General features: G+C 39.0%; 1 protein-coding gene across 1 annotated transcript in view; it reads left to right on the top strand.

Moving 5' to 3' along the window:
- Window positions 1–1714: 1714 nt before the first annotated feature.
- The window catches only part of lrrk1 (leucine-rich repeat kinase 1), a 161264-nt gene continuing 140480 nt past the window's right edge, over window positions 1715–22498 (top strand). Inside the window, exons 1-2 of the mRNA XM_067598039.1 lie at window positions 1715–1895; window positions 5115–5260. Of these exons, the coding sequence (XP_067454140.1) occupies window positions 5191–5260 (70 nt within the window). The 5' untranslated portion in view covers window positions 1715–1895; window positions 5115–5190. The remainder of the gene's footprint in view (window positions 1896–5114; window positions 5261–22498) is intronic.

Here is a 22498-nt window from a genome sequence, read left to right as displayed (position 1 = left end):
ACGTTTCTCAATACAAGCAATTTTGGTCTACATTGGCTTTAGAGCAAATCATTCCACTGAAACTGCTACCTTGCACTTAATAGAGCAAACTAAATCAAGACTTGACAAAGGAGGAGTAGTTGGTGCTGTATTTTTAGATCTGTCTAAAGCATTTTACACAGTCAATCATGATGTTTAATATGGAAACTCTCTAAATTTAACTTGGAAGGATGTTTTCATATTTATTTAATAGGATACAGTGTGTTAAAGTTAAAATGTTAGGTCCCGTATTATTTAGCCCATATATGAATTATCTCCCTCAACAGTGTCATGATGAAGAACTGCAAATGTATGCAGATGACACTGTTGTGTACACACATGCAAAAACAGCTGAGTTAGCTGCTGCTAAGCTAACAATTGCATTGGAAAGGATCACACATTGGCTTGATCAATCATGTCTGAGTCTAAATATAAACAAGACAAAGGGTATGTTTTTCTCTAAAACCATGGTACAACCTCCTAACACTGATATTCTCATCAAAGGTGACATATTCACTGATTTTAAATATCTTGGTGTGACACTGGATCCAAATTTGAATTTTAAGAAACATGTTAAAAAAATTTAAAACCATAAATTGATTAAAACCATAAAGTACAACTTAGCAAATTTTAGACATATTAGAAACTGTCTCTCTTCGGACACAGCCAAGACATTTATGCTTTCTATCATTCTTTCCCATATGTCTTATTGCATCACATGTTGGGGTCAGGCTGGAGAAACTGCCATAAGACCCCTTGAGTCCTTATACAAACAAACTCTAAAAACTCTGGACAAAAAGTTAATGCATTTCCATCACTGTAGTGTACCGGAGAAATACAGTTTAGTTTTTAGATCATTCTCAAATTTGTACCTAGTTTATAAGATTTTAAATGGTTTGGCCCCTCCTCCACTTCTTGACTTTGTCTATACCCGCTCAGTAAGTCCTCTTAGATCCTCCAGAATATCCTCTATACAAGATTGCATCATACCATTTCGTTGCACTGCATCTGGGCAATCAGCTTTCTCTGTGAAAGCCACAACTCAGTGGACTGCCTTACCTGATGATATGAAGAGCTGCAGTTCCATTAGTACGTTCAAAACGAAATTAAAAAAATCTGCTAAAAACTACTCAGCTCTGTAACTGCTGACTCTAGATTTCATCTCATGGTCTTCTCATGAATGCAAATAATCTTGCTTTTAATTTGACAAGCTTACATTAATAATTTCTAGTTGACATTGTGAGTGTATGTGATGTGCTATTGTGTGTACCTTTGTATTTTGTATTATGTGTCATGTGTGTTTTTTGCTTTGTACTGTTTGTTATTGTGCTGTTATATGTTTTAATTGTGATCTGCCGAAGGGACTGCAGATGAAAGCTAACTCTGGTAGAGTACATCAAATGGTAAAATTCACATTTAACACTGTACATGGTGACAGTAAACACATAAATAAAATAATACATAAATATCATACAGAATCGGGAAAGAGGATCTGATTTATCATTTATTTATTTTTGGATTTTCTGTAGACAATCATCATTCAGATGATCCAATTTATTTTTGGATTTTCTGTAGACAATCATCATTCAGATGATCCAATATCATGAATCTACAATTCCGATACAGCAGGTGGCGATATGAAGCTTTAAAGTTGGTTTGCGATCCGTCAATAAAAACGAAGGAGAAGAAGGATGAGGAGAAGAAGGAGAAGAAGAAGAAGAAGAAGAAGACTGAGCATTTAGATGGGAAAGTTTGCATCGTGGAATAAGGAAGTTCAGTGAAATGCTAGTGCTAACAGTAATGTTTGGCTGCCTCTGAAAAGCACTTCAAAGCTTTGAGACCCTCCCATCATGGTCACTGGACTTCTAAACCCTGCGGTGAGTTGGATAATAACAACTATTGTGTCATCATATTTTATGTGACAACTTTGAGCACAACAAGTGCTCACATTTGCTGTATTAGATCTGGTATGTAACGATGTCATCAGAGAAAAACAAGTCTGTATGTAAAAATAATAGATTTTAGTAACGTTAATTTTTTTTTCTTTTGGAGAAAAATAGCCGATTGGAACATGTGAAAGTTCAGAATATGTTCCACACGACTGCATGCTGCAACAGCCCGCTCACCGTGCTGCAGCTGCTACAGTGAAATGAAGCTCATGGGAATAAAAGGCGAAGGAATTTTAAAATCGTAGTTAAATCAGAGGATTGTCGCATTAGCCACACACAGTGGAACACATCATTTGGTTTTCTGGGGAACAATTATAGAACCTGTGTGTGTGTGTGTGTGTGTGTGTGTGTGTGTGTGTGTGTGTGTGTGTGTTTGAACATCCATCCAGGAAACACTGAGTCATGTCACTTATATGAAGCACGGTTGTGCGTTTGCACTATAGCCTCTTTCCGCGCTGAACTATAACGTTAGGTCCGGATAACTGGCATTCTACATTTGTTAGGGTTTTGGTCAAGTCTTCAGTGTTGGCCAGGCAGAATCTCCTCCAATATTTTGACAGAAACACAACAATTTAGAAAACTAATTTACGGAAAACACAACCAGAAGAGATGAAGTACCTTTACTGTCTTCAGTAATTCTGATAGGATGTTTGTAATGTGCACTTTAAAACCTTTCAACAGCATGTGCCACATGTGGAACAGCTGAATGGATAGGTTGCATGCTAAGGACAACAAAGAATAATATCAATGATCAGCAGTTCATTTATTTCTTATAGCTGAGGTGACCAATACTCTTGAACCTGAGAAAATCAAAATGCAAAGGGAAAAGGTAGATGGTATCCAGAGCTGCAACAACAAATTGATCACCAACTATTTTGATAATCGATTAATTGTTTTGAGTTCATTTTTTTAAGAAATGTCAAAATTCTCTGATTGCTGCCTCTCAGATGTTAATATGCTCTGGTTTCTTAAGTCCTCCGTGACATTAAACTGAATATCTTTGAGTTGTGGACCGTTGTGAATATTGGTCACCTTGGGCACTCGGACACATTGATTGACATTTTCCTGCATTTTCTGACTAGTTATGGACCAAACAACTAATCAGTTCATCGAGAAAATAATGACAGATTAATTAATAATGAAAATAATTGTTAGTTGCAGCCCTAACAGTGTCCACACTGGATTATAGCTCCCAAACTTGTTTTAGAACTGAGCAGGCAACATGTTCCACCTTTTCCAGGCCTTCATCATTGAAATGGTTAGCATGAGAACTGGCAAGATGTATATGTGATTATATCATGCTGTTATGATGATCAGTCAAAACAGTTTAGATAAACAGTTTCAATAAGACACTCAGGATATATTGTCAAAAAAATGAATGGATGCAAAAATGGGTACCCATTTAGATTTAGATATGTATTTATAGCATTTGCCAGTCATAGACCTACAGAAATGCATGTAACACACTTGGTGAGAGAAATGTTATATATTGTTTTATGTGTGCACATGTATGTATTCTGTATATGCCTGTCCATATCAACATACAGTGTATTCTATATATTAATTTTCTATTTTCTCTTTTTATGTGTATTTTGTTGTGCTGTTAATTGTGTTTGTGTATGATAGTATCTCTTGGGAGCACTGGGTGTAGGGATATTTTGTAAATGAACAAACAGTGGTAATAAGATGAGGTATACAGCATAATATGACAAGTTCACTGACATTTCTAACCTCATCTTTCTTCATCAACCTAATTTTTTGTTGCTTTGTCTTAAAATCATTATGAAAGCATTGTAGATGATTCAATAGATTTCACAGACTAGAAAATATAGGTAAAGGGAGGAAGAGAAGAAAAAAAAAGTCACAGCTACTGACAGCTTGGTAAACGTATCTGTTATATGGCTTATCATATCCAAATGCAAAGGGATTCATTTGCCAGCACCTGCACATTGTTTAATGATGAAATTAAAGTTTGCACTGAATGAACGCCTTCATTTGATGTACATACAGCACACCAGCATGGCTAAATGAAGCACAACTAGAAACAGATAATCAGAGGAAGTAGGATGTAGGACGAGTTGAACTTGTTTTTAGTTGTGTGCTGACCCCATGGTCACGCTAACACGGTTCCACCCGCCCTCCAGGAAACATTCTGCCCTTCCCTGAGTGACTTTTGCACAAAGAGAGAATGAAACATGCAATAGAACTCAGTGTTAAACTGGCTTGAATCATGACATTAAGCTAACCTCATAAAGTACAGTAGTATAGTGTAGTACCTGAATATCACATTAAAGGATTTGGCTGGCGATTTTCTGTATTTTTCTTCTTGTCAACAAATCTCATGAACTGATCTACTAACAAGTATTGTATGTGTATCCAAAGCCTAATATAACTTATTCTTCTGTGCTGTAGACCTCTGTTGTTGTCCAAAAATGATAAAAAATGGCTATAAGGACAGTAACAGTGATCACGTTTTCATTCTCCAGAAGAGAGGTTGGACTTGTTCCTTTTACGGCAGATACCACTGAACATGTGCAGCAACCTGGTTCTGTATACAGAACTTTGCTAGCTTATTGTGCTACATATCACGACCTCTGGACTTTGTACTGAAGTTCTTTGAGAAATTTATAATGTAGTACAAAGTCCAGAGTGTGTGATATGTAGCACAACAAGCTAGCAAAGCTGTAAATGTGCTCAGTGGTGTCTGCCATACAAGTAACAAGTCCATTCTCAGTGTATGTGTGCGCTGGAAGCTTCAAGTCTCCACATCACACTTGTGTTAGTTGTGTATCGATCCATGATTGGCTTCAAACTAGTTGTCATGCCACAAATCATGCTCATAGTAACACGCCTTAAATTGAAATTTAAGGTGAGCTCAGAGAAACTGTCCTCCTTCAGCAGATGAATGTGAAAACAAACCACACATATATTATTCTACACAGAGAGGAGAACAACATCACAGTGACGGAACCATAAGCAAAACACATTTTTGAGTATCATATTGTCTCAGTTAATAGATTTTAAATAAACATGGTACTGTTTTGACTGTATAGCTTACAGCAATTATGTCTATGAAAGTGGTAGAACAGGTTGTATGGCTCCAGAGCTGTGTACGTGTTTCATCGGTGCTGCTTTGTCATTGTGCAGGATGACAGCTCAATCCAGGCCTTCTCTTTGTGGAGGAATCTGCCCTAATAGCAGTTAACCAGTGACTCCAGTAGGAATGTCCTACTGGTCTGTTGGCCTTCCCCAGGACTCTGGAGACAGTAACAGCGACATGGAGCAGCCGAAAAGTGAGTAATGTTCCTGCATCTCATGCAGCTCTTTCTAAATCCTGTTACTAGTCACCACACTACCTTGATTTCTTGCTGAAGTGTTCAGGCATCAGGGTGCTTCACAGAGGATGTGACCACTCACTGAAATGTCTTGATGTGTGGAGTGACTGCAGCACTGGTTAAATTTAGCAAAACGAGAACTGAAACCATGATTGTTGTAGAGCTGCAAGCCTTATCTGTTACTGTACAGTATGTAGGAAGCAGACTGTGCTCAATGAACACACGGAGAACATTTTAGTCTCATAGCACGCACACAAGCCTTTTCCTGCTTCTCTTCCAGCAGATTATAGTAGATTGTGGTACAGTTGTATGATAAATGTTAATAGAGACAGTTTATTGTTTCCCAGAACAAGAAAACTGTCATGATCTGCTGTGATATTTTATCTTTTAACTTCCTGTCTATGTCAAAAGTGGGGACATGAATCATAACTAAAGGGCAAGTCAAATCTTCAAATCAAAACTAAATCAAATAATTAAATGAAAATTCTTGAAATAACAAAGGAACTGGTTGCATTTGCACAATGTTCATGCACTTTCTGAACGGCAACAACTATTAACTAAATGCATCCAAAAACTGAGAAAAATCCATGGATCACCTGTATAGTAGGTTAGCTTATCAGCAACAGGGAAGAACTGCTTAAAGTGTAAATATTAAGACGGTAAAGACTGAGACTGTTATAAGAATAAGGCCAGGTAGTGATTTTATATGTGGATGATTTGTTTTATTTACAGGTGCATACATGTGGATTTTTTTAAGCATTATAGCAATAAAAAGCTGTTAGTTTTGAAGGAGAAGGCGATTTTCCATATTTTGCAGAAACGTGGTTCTGTTTACAGAGCTCGTTGTGCTACATATCACATCATATCAAGTTCTTTGAGAAATGTATAATATAGCACAAAGTCAAGAGGTTGTATGTAGCACAATAAGCTAGTGGAGCTCTGTAAATGGAAGTGCATTTATGCACATGCTCAGTGGTGTCTGCCTCACACAGAACTACTCTTCTGGAGATCTATCAGACTTTGGATACACACACAATACTCGTAAGTAGGATCAGTTAATTGTTGGTTTGTCTCTGCACATGAGATTTGTTGACAACAAGAAAAATATAGAAAATCACCAGCCAAATCTTTTAAAGTGGGACAGTTAGTGCTAAATATATACTGTAATTGTAAAACCAGTGATGGTTAGAGGGAGCAGATCACGTTCTTTTTTTTTAACCAACATTCTTTTTATTGTTTTCACAACATAACAAAGAAATATCAAGTAATACAATTACATGCATTGAACGAACATGTCAACCTCCCACCCTCCACCCCCCACCCCCCACATTATTCCAGGTCTTGGTTGGGGGTCAGGACAATGCTTTATAGTCAATTACCTTGTGTAAAAAGGAAGAAAAAAAGAAATATATTTCTACAATATTATTTACTGCAAAGAGCCACTGTTCACACGTCCCCAGGTTCTTCCATCACACTTGACAAGTCTGTTCTTGATACATAGTAAATGAAAGGGTCCCAGATCTGCTGAAAATGATGTTGTTGATGTTTTATGGAATAGGTAATTTTCTCTAATGGGAGAGTTATGGATAGCTCAGAAAACCACCTGCTTATACTTGGTCTCCTGGTGTTCTTCCATGAGAGAGCTATTACTCTTTTTGCCATTAACACACTTAAGTCTACAAATATTTGTTGATTCTTTTTAAGTTTCAAATTATACTAACCTAATATAAACAGCTGTGGAATTAAGGGTATTTGAATCTGTAAAATATTTTGAGTACATTGTTTCACTTCTTGCCAGAATTTTTGTACTTCTTTACATTGCCAAGTACAATGGGGAAAAAAAGTACCTCTTTCCTTCTCACATTTAATACAAATATCAGGTATAGTGCTGTTATATCTGTTTAGCTTTTCTGGAGTTATATATGTTTCGCATCAACCAGTTATACTGTAGCAATTTCAGGCAGGTGTTAGTAGTTCTTGATTGTGCTTTGGTGCATGCCTCCTCCCACTTTTCTATTGGGATGTCTTCCTGTAGGTCCTCTCTCCATGCCTCCAGACGTCCTGCAGATGTTTCTGTACTTCCATTTACCAGGCATTTATAAATTTTAGAAATTAAACCCCTCTCTAAGCAATTCATGCTCATTAATTTTTCTACGGTTGACATTTCTGGGACGCATAATGTTTGTTTTGGTGTGTTCTAAGGAAATTTCTCAACTGTAGGTATTTAAAAAATTGATTACAGGTTATGTTAAATTTATCAACTATTTCTCCAAAAGTCATCAACACCTTTTGTGACTTGTAGAGAACTCCTATTTTCCTCAGCCCCTTAGTAGCCCAAGATTTAAATTCCCAGGGGGTGTGGTCGGGCGGCGAATTTCGATCCTTCGCTGTGAAAATTCAAACGGCCATAACTCCGGCATGCACGATCCTAAGAGACCCAAACCTTTTGTGCTTGGAAAGAGTCCCGTCCTGAACACATCCATGTGTCAATATTGGATCTAAGTCATAGCGCCACCTACTGGCAACAGGAAGTTACATGTTTTACACTTTGACGCTCTGTGGGTCGCACGGTGATGGGATCCATCTCAAATTTACTCAGAATAGCCTAAAGACCTTGGAGATCGTATATTATGAAGTTGGTGACTTTTCGTTGAAAGGTGTTGCCATGACGACGCGGCGAATTTCGATGTCTCGCCATGAAATTTCAAAGCCTTATAACTTGACTCCACATGGTCTGATCTTTTCCAAATTTCATATGCTTGTTAAGAGTCCTGGTCTGAACACATTGTCAGGCCCATATTTAGTGAGAGTCATAGCGCCACCTACTGGCAACAGGAAGTATCATGCGTCGTTCTTTGTTGTATTACTCCTAGGAAATTTGGCCGATGCACCTGAAATTGACTGAGCTAAGATGAAAGACCTTGGTGATGCTACATTGGGCAGGTCATGACCCATATCAAAACGCCGTTGCCATGGCGACACATCCTTCGCCATGAAATACGATGCTGTATTTTAGGGACAAGGGATGGGTCTACAGTCACGAAACTTGGCACACATGTCTGGAGTGACACCAGTTAAAATCCTGGATAGGTCATTTGCATAGACGTGACAATATGGCTCAACAGCGCCCCCTTTAAAATTTCAAAATCGTAGCCCCGCCTTCCAGATTAACCTAGAAAAATGAAATTCGGGAGATATATGTATCATGTCAAGATGTACAAAAAAGCCTCTTGGAGCCATATTGTAAGTCCTACAGGAAGTCAGCCATCTTGATAAAAGTGGTCATTTTTCGCGTTTTTTTGACCATTTCGCATACCTTGTATTTTAACGAACTCCTCCTACAGAATTCATCGTAACGACTTCAAAATCAGTGTGTGTCATCTACAGTAGTGTGTGATCAAAAGTTATCAAAAGATTTAGTTATCATTGAAGCGTGTGGCCGTGGCGTGGCGTTGAGTTTTGATGTTTCGCCATGACAGGCGAAATTCCTATAAGTTTAGTGTAAATGCTTGAGGCTACACCAAACTTTACATGTCAGATAAGACTCCCAGCATGAACAAGTCTAAATACCAATATTCAGTCAGTGATGCAAACTGGCTCCATAGCGCCCCCTACAACATTTCAATGCAGCAGCCCCTGCAGCAGGCAGAGTAGGTGATTGAGGATGTGACGTTAATCTCCCCTTGCACTGTCTGAAAACAGCCCAGGTCTGGGGACATCTATATGCCTGTGACAGAAGCCCTTCACCAGTGCCCCGCCCCAACATACGCAAGGACTCGAGGGCCCGATCATCGCTGCTTGCAGCTTTAATTGGAATTATTTTATCGAGTCTCCTGGCTAATATTTTACTCAAGATTTTTAAGTCCACATTTAAAAGACTGATTGGCCTAACGTTTTCACATTTGTTATCTGGTTTGCCCAATTTCGGCAACAAAGTAACTAACGCTCCCCTTAGGGATGTTGGGAAGATCCCATTGTGAAAAGATTCATTAAACATTTCCAATAATGGTGGCATCACTTTGTGCTTGAACATTTTATAAACTTCAATGGGTATCCCATCTGGCCCAGGGGTTTTCCCACTTTTGATGCTGTCAGTGGCCATAGATAGTTCCGCTACAGTTATATCTTTATCTAGTTCTCCCTTAGTTACTTCTGATATCTTGGGAATGTAGATGCTGTCCAAGAAATTATTCAAATCAGATGTATTTAAATCTATTTCTGAGTTATAAAGCTTTTCGTAAAATTTCTTGAAGTTTTCATTTATTTCATTTGGGTCCACAATATTTTCATTATTGTCATTTTGAAGTGAGGTTATAAGTCTGTCATTCTGAAGTTGTTTGATCCGCCATGCCAACACTCTGCCAGGTTTTTCTCCTTGATCATAGAATGTCTGTTTAAGTCGTAATAAACCTGATAGAGCTTTTCTTGTAGATAATTCATTATATTGTGTCCTTAACAGAAGTAATTTTTGGTGAGCATCTTGAGAACCTTATTGGTGGTATTCTTCTAATTTCTTAATTTCTGTTTCTTATGATTTTGTTTTCTTGAAAGTTTCTTTGGCTTTAGAGCTTGTAATGTTAATTATTTGCCCTCTAATAAAAGCCTTAAATGCTTCCCATCTGATACTTCCTGATGTTTCTACTGTATTTGTTTCAAAATAGTATTTAATCTGTTCATCTAGGAATGTAACAAAACCAGTATCTGCCATCCATTTTGTTTTAAATCTCCATTTGGGAATATCACAAGTCATTTTGGGATCATAATAAACTAAAGAGTTCGGAGCGTGGTCTGACAGGAGTATAGCATCATAGGAAACCTCCTTTAATTTACATTGTAGGACTGCTGAAACCAGAAAGAAATCTATGCGGGACTATGACTGGTGTGTATTGGAGTAACATGAATACTTTTTCCCAGTGGGATTATCTTCCCTCCAAACATCAATTAGGTTCATTTCTTTCATGAAATGATGAATTGCACCCCTGCTTCTCGGATGAGATTGGTCCACTCTCGAACTTTTGTCCTTCTGTGGATCTAAGGTGCAATTAAAATCGGCTGCCATAATACAAGCGCCAGGTAAAGAAGCAATTGTAAGAAATATGTTTTGAAAAAACTTGGGTTCATCTGAATTTGGAGCATAGACATGTATCAGAATTAATTGTTCCCTAAGAATTCTTCCCTGAATAATCAAGTATCGTCCTGCCTTATCCTTGATAACTTTATGAATTTGTAGTGGAATAGAATCATGAATTAAAATCATAACACTCCTTGCCTGAGAGGTAAAAGGGGCTGACAGAATTTTTCCTTCCACCTCCTCCTCACTTTAAGCTCATCTTCATGTTGTTATACGAGTGGCGTAGTTTCTTTAAAAAATAGCCCAGTACATAGGAAGTGCGCATGACGCATGTGTGTGGTTGAGCGAGAGTGGTCGAGCGAGCGGGTGTCACTGTGTTGGCAGCGACCGGAGCAGAGAGAGAGAGTTAAGTCAGCAGTTAGCTGTGACCGTAATAGTACAGTGTATGTACAGTTTGAGCTGTTCTGAGCTGCAACTCCTCAAGATTGAAGCTGAGTTCCCGTTTCTTGCTTGCTACCTGTTGATAAAGTGGAGGGAGTTCGGGACTTCGGCCCTGGAGTAGTAAACAAGTCTCCCCTGTGCTTCCCGACCACGGTCTGGGTGCTGAAGCAGGAAAGGTTAACAATGTGTTAAATGGGTTTCTTGAAGGAATACTATATTAGACTGTAATACTTTAATCCTGTTCATAACTTGTTAAACCTTTTTTGTCTTTTGTAGCCCTCTATAGTTCCAGGAAGTAATTTTAACTTTTAGATCAACAGACATATGGACAAATGATTTTAAATTTCCCCAACACTTTGAGTAATTTCAGACTAAACAAAGAGGGAAAAAAAGAACAAAAACCACAATTATTTCCCTCTGTCATCATCAACCCACCTGAATAAAGTCAGGCCGCCCCCCTCCCCTTCGTATATTGGACCTCCGGAAAGCAAAAAGCTGGTCCACACCACATGAGGAACAGTATAACTATGCTGATGCCAAAAATAATAACAGAACCAAATAAACCTAACCTAATTGCTCTGCCACCATAATTCACTTTTTTTTTTTTTTTCGTATAAACAGCCCAACAAACAAAAAAGGCACCCATATATGGTCAATTAAAAAGTGCTTATTAAATCATAAAATTGTTCCTAATCAATAGACCGGGGAAGGAGAGAGATCAGAACACAGTGTTGCATTTAACCAACTTTCACTCTGCACTCCACTCCTGTCTCTAGTATCAGGGTGTCAGAATATTGTTCAATAAGCAGTTTTGGATCACGTTTCCAACGATGTCATCTGCTCATCAATAATGTTACCTCAGACTGGTTGATTATCCGATTGGATCTTCTTAATGAAATGTTCGGCTTCGTCGGTGCTGGTGAAGATGTGTGGGCGTTCCTTGTAGGTAACTATGAGCCGGGCAGGAAGGATCATACGGTACCGGAGCCCCAGTGATCAGAGTTGTCGCCTTGCCACCTCGAACTCCTCCCTCTTCTTGTGCGTCTCTGCTGTTGTGTCCTGGTAAAACCTCACCGGCTGGTTCTTGTAGGGGATCTGCCTTTTCGCCCTAGCTGCTCTCATCACATCATCTTCCTTGTCTTTATAATTCGGGAATTTCATTATGAGGGTTCTAGGTGCGGAGTTAGTGTCATGTCTTCTTGGTCCCAGTCTATGTGCTCTTTCCACAGTAATTTTCCCCCGGAGAGGCGCAAACTCCAGCGCCTCCGGTAACCAACTCTCCAGGAACCCACAGGCGTCTTCACCCTCTGCGCTCTCAGGTAAATTTACCAGCTGTACGGTGAAGCGACATGAACGAGCTTCCAGGTCCAGCACTTTCTCTTCCAAGTCTTTATTTTTCCCCTCCAATTTTTTCACCTTCTCTTGGAGCGCCGTCGCATCGTCCTCTGTTGTTGATATTCTTGTCTCCCTCTGTGTGACTCTTTCTGAGCAGTCTGTAATGTCTTTCCTCACCTTTTCAATCTCAGACAGAACACCATCAAATTTGGATGAAATTTCAGTCTTCATGGCATTAATAGCTGCTAGTATTGTTGTCAAAGAGGTGCCAGACTCTTCCCTGGCAGTGGTAGTGTCATCCTCTGGCTGTTTTTCGAGGCTAACGTTATCAGCTAGCTTAGTTTGTTGTGTCCGACCGTGAGTTGTCTTCCTTTGTTTCGTACGTATTTCTAAACACTAGAGTTGTAGTTGGGCTGAATGACGTTTATGAATTGAGTATTTTAGAAAGGATTTGGAGGTTTAAGTAGCAGAGCAGTCTTGCGTACGTCTCTTCAGCAAGCCGCCATAACCGGAAGTCACAGCAGATCATTTTCTTTTAGAATTCCCAGAAGCTTTGAGCAGGGAAGCTCATTCTTGACTTTTGAGAACAGAAAAAAAATTTCAACTAAAAGGTTTTAAACTGCATCTGGCAGTAAATGGAACTGGTTCAAGTGTCATTATGTGACCTATGGAACTTCAGCCACATGATAACAGTTGGTTGTATATTAGGAAGATGTGAATGTCCTCCTTGATGTTTCTCTGGTCGTCCACTTACTCCTGGTCAATGAGCTTTGACCTCTTCTCAGTGGATGCTGTTCATTCAGTCTCTTGTTCAGGGTCCTTGCTGTTTCACTGATGTAGTGTTCACCTCAGATGACACATGTGATGTTATGATGATGCCATACACAACTCCAGTCTTCCTCTTAGGAGGGTTCTGTCTTTAGAGTACCAGCAGTGATGTTAAGGTGTTGAATGTTTTGTGGTAAGTGCTGACTCCTTGATACTTGAATACTCTGGTTAGATGTTCGGGCAGTTCAGCCATATAAGAGCAGGGGTGGATTTAGTTATTTGGGGGCTGCAGGCAAATGGTACTGTTTTATTTTTACCCTGAATGTTTGTGAATGATTAGATTTCCTCTGATGGGCAGGTTGGGATCTTGCATAGTAGCCCCTTTACCCATTCAGCCTATGAACATGTGTGAATGGGTTAATGTGATTTGTGGTGTAAAAAGCGCTTTGAGTGGTTGGAAGACCAGAAAGGTGCTATACAAGTATAGCAGTTGATTTACCATTCTTTCTCTAACTGGGAACGTTGGTACTGGCAGTGATAGAAGAAGTACTCAAAACCTTTTTCTTAAAGTTGCAATAAATGACATTCAGCCACTAGATGGTGCGCTATACCACCAGAATCTCAGACCAAAACAAATATGTGTGTCATTTACTATATAAAGGTGGAGGAAAAAAAAGGAAAGAAAGCAAAAAGCTTACGAAATTCAGATCAAACTCTCAAACTAGGCAGTGCTGATCAAGATTCTGTTAGTGCATTGCCTATTTCTTGCTTCAAATGCATTCAGAAACATATTTTAGTATACTGTTTAGCTGTAATTTGAGAATGTTTGTGACCCGGCTGCCATCTTGGAAATGGACATGGAGGACACTGAGGAACTCACATGCACGCTCACATGCTCTAACATGCATGCTCACAGGCACGTTCACCTGCACGAACCTGCATGCATGGCTGGTGTGGCTACCAAAATAAAGAGAAGCTAAACAGAGAAGCTCATAGCAACACACACAGAGGGAGTGTGACTTCACTTCTCTGGTTGCCATAACTCAACATTACTATTACTATATCCTTACATAGCAAATAGTTGTTGACATCCAGTGACGCTCAGTGTCATTTAATGTACCTTTTAAGTAAAGCTATTAATACTGCACAGTAAAATTACTGGAAAAGTAAACGCCCTGCATTCAAATTTTTACTTAAAAGTGAAGAGTGACAGAGAGTTATTATCAGCACACTGTGCTTAAATTTACTTAACTTGTGTTCAAGGTGGAGCTTTTAATTCTTATATAATGCTGGATAGTTTAATCAATAATAATGCATGATATTGTAACTGCTTAAAATATTTTCTGAGTAAAATCTGAATCTGCAGCATAACCAGTAACATTTATCTGTCAGGTAAATGTATTAGCACAATGTTTTCCTCTGAAGTAGAAGTACACAGTTGCATATTTTGTAAGTGCTTTGGGGCCTTTTGTAAGTTTCTTTCAGGGTACAATGAGTAAGAATAGTAGTAAATAGCTTTTTTTCTCCCTCATCTGATCCAGCCACACTCACTGAATGAAGGCTGTTAGATGTGGCTGAAAGCTCAGAAAAGATATTGGATCTTTTGAGCTTCATTATTTTGTTACACTGACAGAAGTTTGTTTTCATTTGAGGCAGCAGTGACAGAGAAGACATCAAGGTAGGGCCATGGATATATTATAAGAGCTGGATATCAGACCAAATATGGTGCCCATTCAGGCCAATGAGAATTGCTTGGCTGGTGCATACACCAAAAAAAGTTTCTAGCTTCCAGCTTTGCTTCTTCATTGTGCAGTCCACTGAATATGTGCAGTGGTGTTTCCCCTGCTGGACCGACCAGCGAATTCCCGCTCAGCCCATAGACTTTACATTGTCACGGATTTTTAAATCGCTTTTCTTGGCTTGAGGAACGTTTTACAAATATAAAACCTCCCTGGATCAAAAATTCTTAATAGAAAGTCATGATTGACCTTTTTTGCAGTTTGAGGTCAACAGTTTTACTACACAGTTTTTACTCATGATAAGTTGATCGTGGTGAATTTCCATTATTGAGATAAAGGTGAATATCCTCATGAGTAGCTTGAAAAAGTTGTCTAGCTTGCTAACGTACGGCCCTATATTGATTTACTGATTTTATTTTGAATTGTCACAAGGGGGAGCCCGCAATTTTCCAGCAATTGTTTGAATGTTTGTTTTTCACTAAAAAGGATGTTCACTAAAAAAGATGTCGGATTTGTGATGCAATAAAAATATTTGTGTCTTAACAAATTGTTAGCTAAAGTGATTCTAGTATGTTTTAGTGCCATTTTAGTGCAGATATACCATCCCCAGACTTTAAAAAAGCTTCTTGGAGCCATACTCTTAGTCCAGCAGGAAGTCAGTCATTTTGAATCTACTTTGCATTTTCTTTGCAAAGTGAAGCCATTGACAGATGTTGTATTTTAATGAGCTCCTCCTAGAGATTTAACTATAGTGACCTCAAATTTGGTCTTAACACCTTTGTGATGCTAAATTGGGACACTTTTTAGTTTTCGTGGAAAACCATTGGCGTGGCTAGCTGGGCAATTTTGCCCAAAACATGTTTGGGGCATTAAACAGGAAGTTGTAATTTGGCTGTACATTGTCCAATGTGCCCCATGTTTATCATGCTTGATAGAGTCCAGGCCTGAACACATCTATATGTCAATATTGCGTCATAGTCATAGTGCCACCTTCTGACAACAGGAAATTGGCCTTACGTCAGAAACATCATCCATTTTACATGAAAATTACATGATGTGGTCTACACATGGTATACAGCAACATGACATTGAATTAGTGGGTGTTCTCTAGCACCACATGAGGATAGAGGAAGTGATTGTTATCTCCTACATACAATTTCCAATATTCATGAAAATGTATATCCATGTCAGGTGCCCTCTGGTAAATGTATTGCTGTATTGTGTTGCTCTGCAATAACAGCAGTTCAACTGCGGCGTAGTTCGACTGTAGTGCGCCCCCTACATGAGCGAAGGAGCGAGGGCCCGATCATTGCTACTTGCAGCTTTGACCCTTGGACCTCGCTTTAAAATGGTATCAATAGAGCATATTAGGGACCTAAAAGGTCCCCATCAAAAACTGCCATAAAAATATTATAAATTAATATTTTTTTCCACTCTCACTGAGTTAAATTTTTTAACCAACATCAGTCTGGATCATAACTACTAAATATTCATTAATTTTCATAGTTTTAACCTTTTTAAAGGCCAGTTTTTGTGATGATACCATTTTTTTATTTTAAAAAAACACAAAAATTGAAATATTTTCTAGATACTGAAGGCAAGGGGGATTTTTTTATTATTATCGCAGTCTGGGATAGGTCAGTGATTAGCAACAACATTGAAATGTATGCATTATTATTTTCTTGTGCAGTATAAGATTAAGATATAGAATCTGACCTGTTAATCTATAGTGTATGTTAAGTGTCCTATTATCCTTCAAAGTTTTTACTTTTTAATAGCATATTACCTTATTTTGCTCTAAAAATATAGCATAAATACATCACTTCAAACAACATTTATTTTACAAAATTTAACAAAATTCAACATTTAACATTCAAAAATTCAGAACAGAAATGAATGAATGTGTGAGTGAGTTAGTGGGTCTGTGCGTGTGTGTGTGTGTGTGTGCATTTATACGTGTGTGTGTCAAGGGAAAGAAATGCATAGCTTGAGAGCTGGCTGTATTTGTAAGTTTAGCTATGACTGCAGCTACATAAACAAACAGATGGTTTGGGGTGCCTTGTTTGGTTTTTGCCCCACTGTGCCTTTGCGGCGCAGCAGGTTTCTTTGTCTAGGAGGGGGGCTTTGAACTCACTTTTATCTCCGTATTCCAAAAACATATGAATCAGTATTTAAAAGACATATAAATCAGGGCAAATGAAAAAAAAAGCCATGGGAGTCACTTGCCCTCTTGTTTCGCACACACACACACAGACAGTGTAGAGTGACAGATATGCACTTGTTCTGTCACTCCAAGCACACACACACACACACACACAAATACATACATACCTTCAAAGCTCAGTAGCATATACTGTACTATAACCCATGTAGGCATCTGTATCAAGTATAATATCCTATAATTTATTGAGTCAGAAGGCCTACTCATGCATGTGCGTGTGGGCAGGAGGGTGAAGGTGTGTGTATATGTGTGTCTGTGAGAGTGAGGGAGGAAGGTGTAATGTGACCTGCAGCCCATATAAATGACCTCTTTTTAGGTGCACACACACACACACACACACACACACACACACACACACACACACACACACAGTTTTTCCATACACACACATACACCACCCTTGGACATCCATGTAAATACAAACAAACCATTTTAGATGAATAAATTTGCTACAGTGTCCGTAATGTAACTTGGTAATACATGAAATGTCCCTGGCATAGCCTCTAGTGGAGAGAAATTATAATGGTATGCATTTGTTCTTCAGGGCAAACAGGATAAAATTGCTCAGTCAGATGGAAAATAGTAAAAACTACAATTTTGAAGCCAGGGCCTCAGTTTTAAAGCTTAATAAAATAGAATTCATGGTTATACAATATTGTGGCCATGGGATCAAAAAATACAGTTTTTATGGGTTTACATTGGGCTGTTTTTTTTCTATAAGGATTTGAGTGTCTGTATTTTGACTACACACACACACACACACACACACACACACACACAGACAGTTGTGTTTCCATCACTTTAGAGGACATTAAATTGACTTACACTCATTTCCTGGAGATTTATCCTAACCATAACTATAACCACCACAAGCCTAACCCTAACTCTTACCCTAACCTTAACATAACCCTAAAAGAACCTTAACTTTAAACCAAGTCTTCACCCTAAAATTAATGATTTATGTTAAGGGGACTTGCTTTTTGTCCCCACAAGGGAGGCAAGTCCCCAGTGTAATCAGATTTACATCCCCACAACGTAGGGAATACCAGGACCACACACACACACCAATTTCTCCATACACACACATACATCACATTTAGACATTCCTACCCACACATACAACTCATTGAAGCTGTAGTAATAGAGGATTAATGCCCCTAGTGGAACCAGGAAAATAGCATGCATTTTGCACTGTTGAAGAAAATTCACTCAAGTCCTTGTTCAAAGTTTGCTGTGGTGGAAGTGGTTTAATAGCATTCCGGAAATGCGGTGAGCTTAGTGACACAGAGCTGGTCTGATACAGTAGACTGACCCAGAGCAGAAGAAATGGAAAGACTTTATACAGTAAGGATCAAAGTAGTGATCAACAAATGGTAAACAAAAGATAGGAGGGGAGGGCATTTACATACAAGATCAAGGCAAATCCAGGGGCAAGACAGGAGGGGTCAAATCAGCAGGGGTCAGGAGGTGGAAAGGACAATTGGCATATATGTTTGATCAAAGAGTTGTCTCAGACGTCACTTGATTATCAAGTCTCCAAACCAAATGTGTGTTCTCCTTTAATTATTAAGTCTGCTCCCAAAAGGGTATTCTTCTTCAGCACAAAGGGTTAAAAAAGAGAAAATGGCTCAATCAGCTGGAAAATAGTAAAAACCAAAATTTTGAAGCCAAGGCTTCAGTTTGAAAGTCTTATACAGAATGCATGAATTTATGCAGTGGCAACCACAGGATCAAAAAATGTGGTTTTAATGTGTGTCAATGGGACATAAAAGGGCCTGAAAGTTAGTATTGTTTCTACACAGTGTTTTTTTAGGGGTTTAGGATACTCAAACTCATGAAAATCCGATTTAACATCTTCAGGTTAGGCTAACCCATTTTTGCTAACTTTGCTTTTCCAGCCTCCTGCCCAGCAGCTATAGATATTGGTACGAAATTTGGTAGGCAGGCAGATGTGCCGTCTCCCGACTTTAGAAAAAGCCTCTTAGAGCCATACCCTAAATCCAACAGGAAGTCCGCTATTTTGAACCTACTTTACATTTTTTTGCAAAGTGAAGCCATTGACATGCGTTGTACTTTAACAAACTCTTCCTAGAGATTTGATCTGAAAGGCTTCAAATTTGGTAGGTGACATCTTAAGACCTTTTGTGATGTTAAATTGCGAAGCTTATTCGTTTTCATGGAGCGCCCTTGGTGTTGCGTGCTGGTGAAATTTGCCCAAAACATGTTTGGGGCATTAAACAGGAAGTAGTTCTAACTCCACTTTACATCGTCCATTCTGCCCCAGATTTCTCATGTTTGATAAGAGTCCAGGCCTGAACACATCTACATGCTCTTATTGAGTCATAGTCATAGCGCCACCTAATGGCAACAGGAAGTCAGCCTAATATGACAAATGTCATCCGATTGATATGAAATTTACTTGGTGTGGTCTACACATGATATACAACAACATGACGTATAATTAGTGGGTGTTCTCTAGTGCCACATAGTGGACACAGGAAGTGGTAGTTATTTCCTACATGCAATGTCCAGTCTTCATGAAAATGTATATTCCTGTCATTTGCCTCCTGGTAAATGTATTGCTGCATTAATATTTCACTTATGTAGTATTGCCTACGTGCAACAGGAAGTGAGCCTTAAATGACACATAGTTCATCAAAAATATACACAGTTTCCAGTGAGTCATCACTAGTGCCACATACTGTAGGAAATAATATTTTAGCCATTCACACAGTGTCTGATGATCCTGTTTCTGAAGCTTTCAACCACATCTCTTGCCATTCCTCGGGGGATGGCGTCGCTCAGTTATGTTCTGACAACCAAGTGCTACATTTCATAAACTTGAGTGTAATTCTGTACCTGTTAATTAATTGGCAAAAAATGTGACTGCAAGCAGCATTGAGGTAGAAACTGGTGTCTCTTTCAGGGATGGATATATCAGGATGGATATAACAGGAGAAAAACCAACTCACGGCATCATGTTAGTTTACACTAGTTGGCTACTCATCTCTACTTTCTTATGTTCAAGTTATGTTATGTTCTTATGTTCAAAAGCAAGGCTGTGCAGAGACCTTTAGAGGGGCAGGTGCTCAAAGTTACAAAGGGGGACATGGAATAAATTTTAAGACAAGAAAACACCATACACCAACATAATTTATAGCATAACCTGTTGAATAGCAGCCCATACTGAAACAGAATGTAACATGGAATCTTATAACAAACTGCATTTTACTATATCATTGTCCCTCACCTGATGAAATGAGTAGTGAAAAGGCTGCTCCTTTAAAGCTATTTATACATATTGTTTCTAAACAAAGAAACGCCCATCCTAGCCCTGGAGTGGTTCAGATGTGTCGTTTTACCAACAAAGTTAAACGAAGTTAACTTCAGATTTATAGTATTGTGACTATTGTGACAACAGATTCTCGTCATGTTCTCATCAAAAACAGATAACATATATCTCAGTTTCTATTATTTGTGCTAAGCAAGGCTAAACATGTCCTGGATCTATGTCTGTACTGGACACACAGAGATTAAGCTGATGTTGATCTGCTGTACTAGTGAGATAATTAGTTAATTCATTGATTACTTGATTAATAGAAAATAATCTCCAGACATTTGGATATTCAATTCATTGTTTGAGTCATTTCTCAGACAGAAATACCAATCATTCTCTGGTTGCTTATTTTCTGTTCTGATTATCTTTTGGACTGTTGGTCAGACATTTGAAGACATAACCTTAGACTCTGGGGAAAGTGTGGGCATTTTTCTCAATTTTCTTCACATTTTATAAACCAAGTGATCAATCTAACAAAGGTTCCACTGGAGAGGGTGTGATTATAGTAGATGAGAGCAGAGACGGAGTGAGGGAGGGTGAGAGAAGAAGCTGCAAGGCTGGGATGGCTCTCAAACAAAGGAGCTTCATTCCCTGCCTTCTCTTCTTCCTACACCCTCCTGTTCTACTGCCTCTCCCTCCTCCCTCCTCCCCCAGCTTGTCAGAGGGTTAGAGAGGATTGAGAGCATCCAGGGAACACAGCCAGGATGGCTGAGGAAGCTGGGTAGAAGCCACACAGCAGCTGAAGGGAAGTCATGACAAGAAAGCGATCAGCTTCAGATGTGATGGAGGCAGGAGGAAGATGAGCATTTGCTGCTTCGCTATAAGCAGGTTAGTAGGAGAGAGGAGCAGAGGGGCAGAGCTAAACGCTGACTGGAGCCTTGTTTACATGCTGCACATGTCGGACTGACCGACTGCAGAGTAGCTTTAAGGCTCAGACTGCTAGCAGTTTACTGACATCATCTGTGACTCAGCCAGTATGGTGTACAGATGACTTCTACACTGAAGAGCTGATGAAAACAGCATTGGTTGTTTATGAGAATCCATTAACCTTATTTTGATGTCACACTCTGAATACATTTAACTTAGGAATGTGTGTATGTATTACACAAGGTTTTCATGGAGGGTGAATGTTAGTGGGTCTTTATTAGATGCTTCAAGAAGAAATTTCACATCTCAGGCTAGAAGCAAGTGAGAATCAAACCCCAGGTGGTGGGCAGCAATTTTGCTCTTGTGCCACCTGTGCACTGGAGGAATTTTATTTTATGTAACTACTGATACTGGTATGAATTTTTAAAATCAAAATGATAGTATTGCTTTTGTAATGATTAGAGAAGCCAGCTGATGTGATTTTGTACATTGAAGATCCCTCCAGACATGTTGTAAGGCATTTAAAAATGTTTTTCCACAAAAAAAGTTCAATTACCTCATTAAAATCCTTAAAATTTAAAAATCCAGAATCTATGAATATGCATACTGTTTATTTCAGAAATGTAACTGCTGGACACAAGATGTCTCCTACTTCACTGTAATGTCCATTCTCAGTGTATGTGCATTGGAGGATTAAAATTTCCACATCACACTTGTGTAAGTTGCATACTGGCTCTCTTTTGGCTCCAGACTATTGTTATGTCACAAATGAGCACAGAGAAACTTTCCTCCTTCAGCAGAGTAATGTGAAAACAAACTCTGCACACACATCATTCTGCACAGTGAAGCTCAAACATCCAACCAGTGTTTCCCCTATAATTGTAAAGGCCTGGCCAACAAGAACCCCCGCCAGGCCAATAAATATATATATTTTTTAATGCCAAAAATGACACCAAATACCCATTCATTCAGATATCAATAGCGGAGTCTCTGTGCAACGCTGTACCAAAATGTGAGTTAACCTCTGTGTTGTTGCCTTGGAAACTGTTGGTAGAAGTTGAGCAAGTGTAAGCATTAGAGAAGTGACAGTGAATGTGAGTATATTGGTAGCGTAACGCCGTTGAGGAATATGGCATTGCGTAGTGTGTTTGCCTAGTGTGTCAGTTAATAAACGCTGCAGCTTCTCAGACCAAGAAAAATCACATCTGTTGTTTTCCCAACTGCTGGAAAAGCAAAGGGGGTTAGCTCCAAAGTTAGCAACAATGGGTTAGTCTAACCTGAAGACATTAAACAGAGAAATAGAGAACAGAGAAATTTGTGGCTGCTGAGTTCACTCTGTCCCATATCATCCAACTATTTTCACCCATCTCCCGACTGGAGTTGGACCAACCGATCAGTTTTCTTGACTTGCAGGTCT

Source organism: Thunnus thynnus, chromosome 1, assembly GCF_963924715.1.
Source record: "Thunnus thynnus chromosome 1, fThuThy2.1, whole genome shotgun sequence".
Lineage (NCBI taxonomy): Eukaryota > Metazoa > Chordata > Actinopteri > Scombriformes > Scombridae > Thunnus > Thunnus thynnus.
Note: the sequence above shows the minus strand (reverse complement) of the source record. Positions and strands in the feature narration are given on the sequence as shown.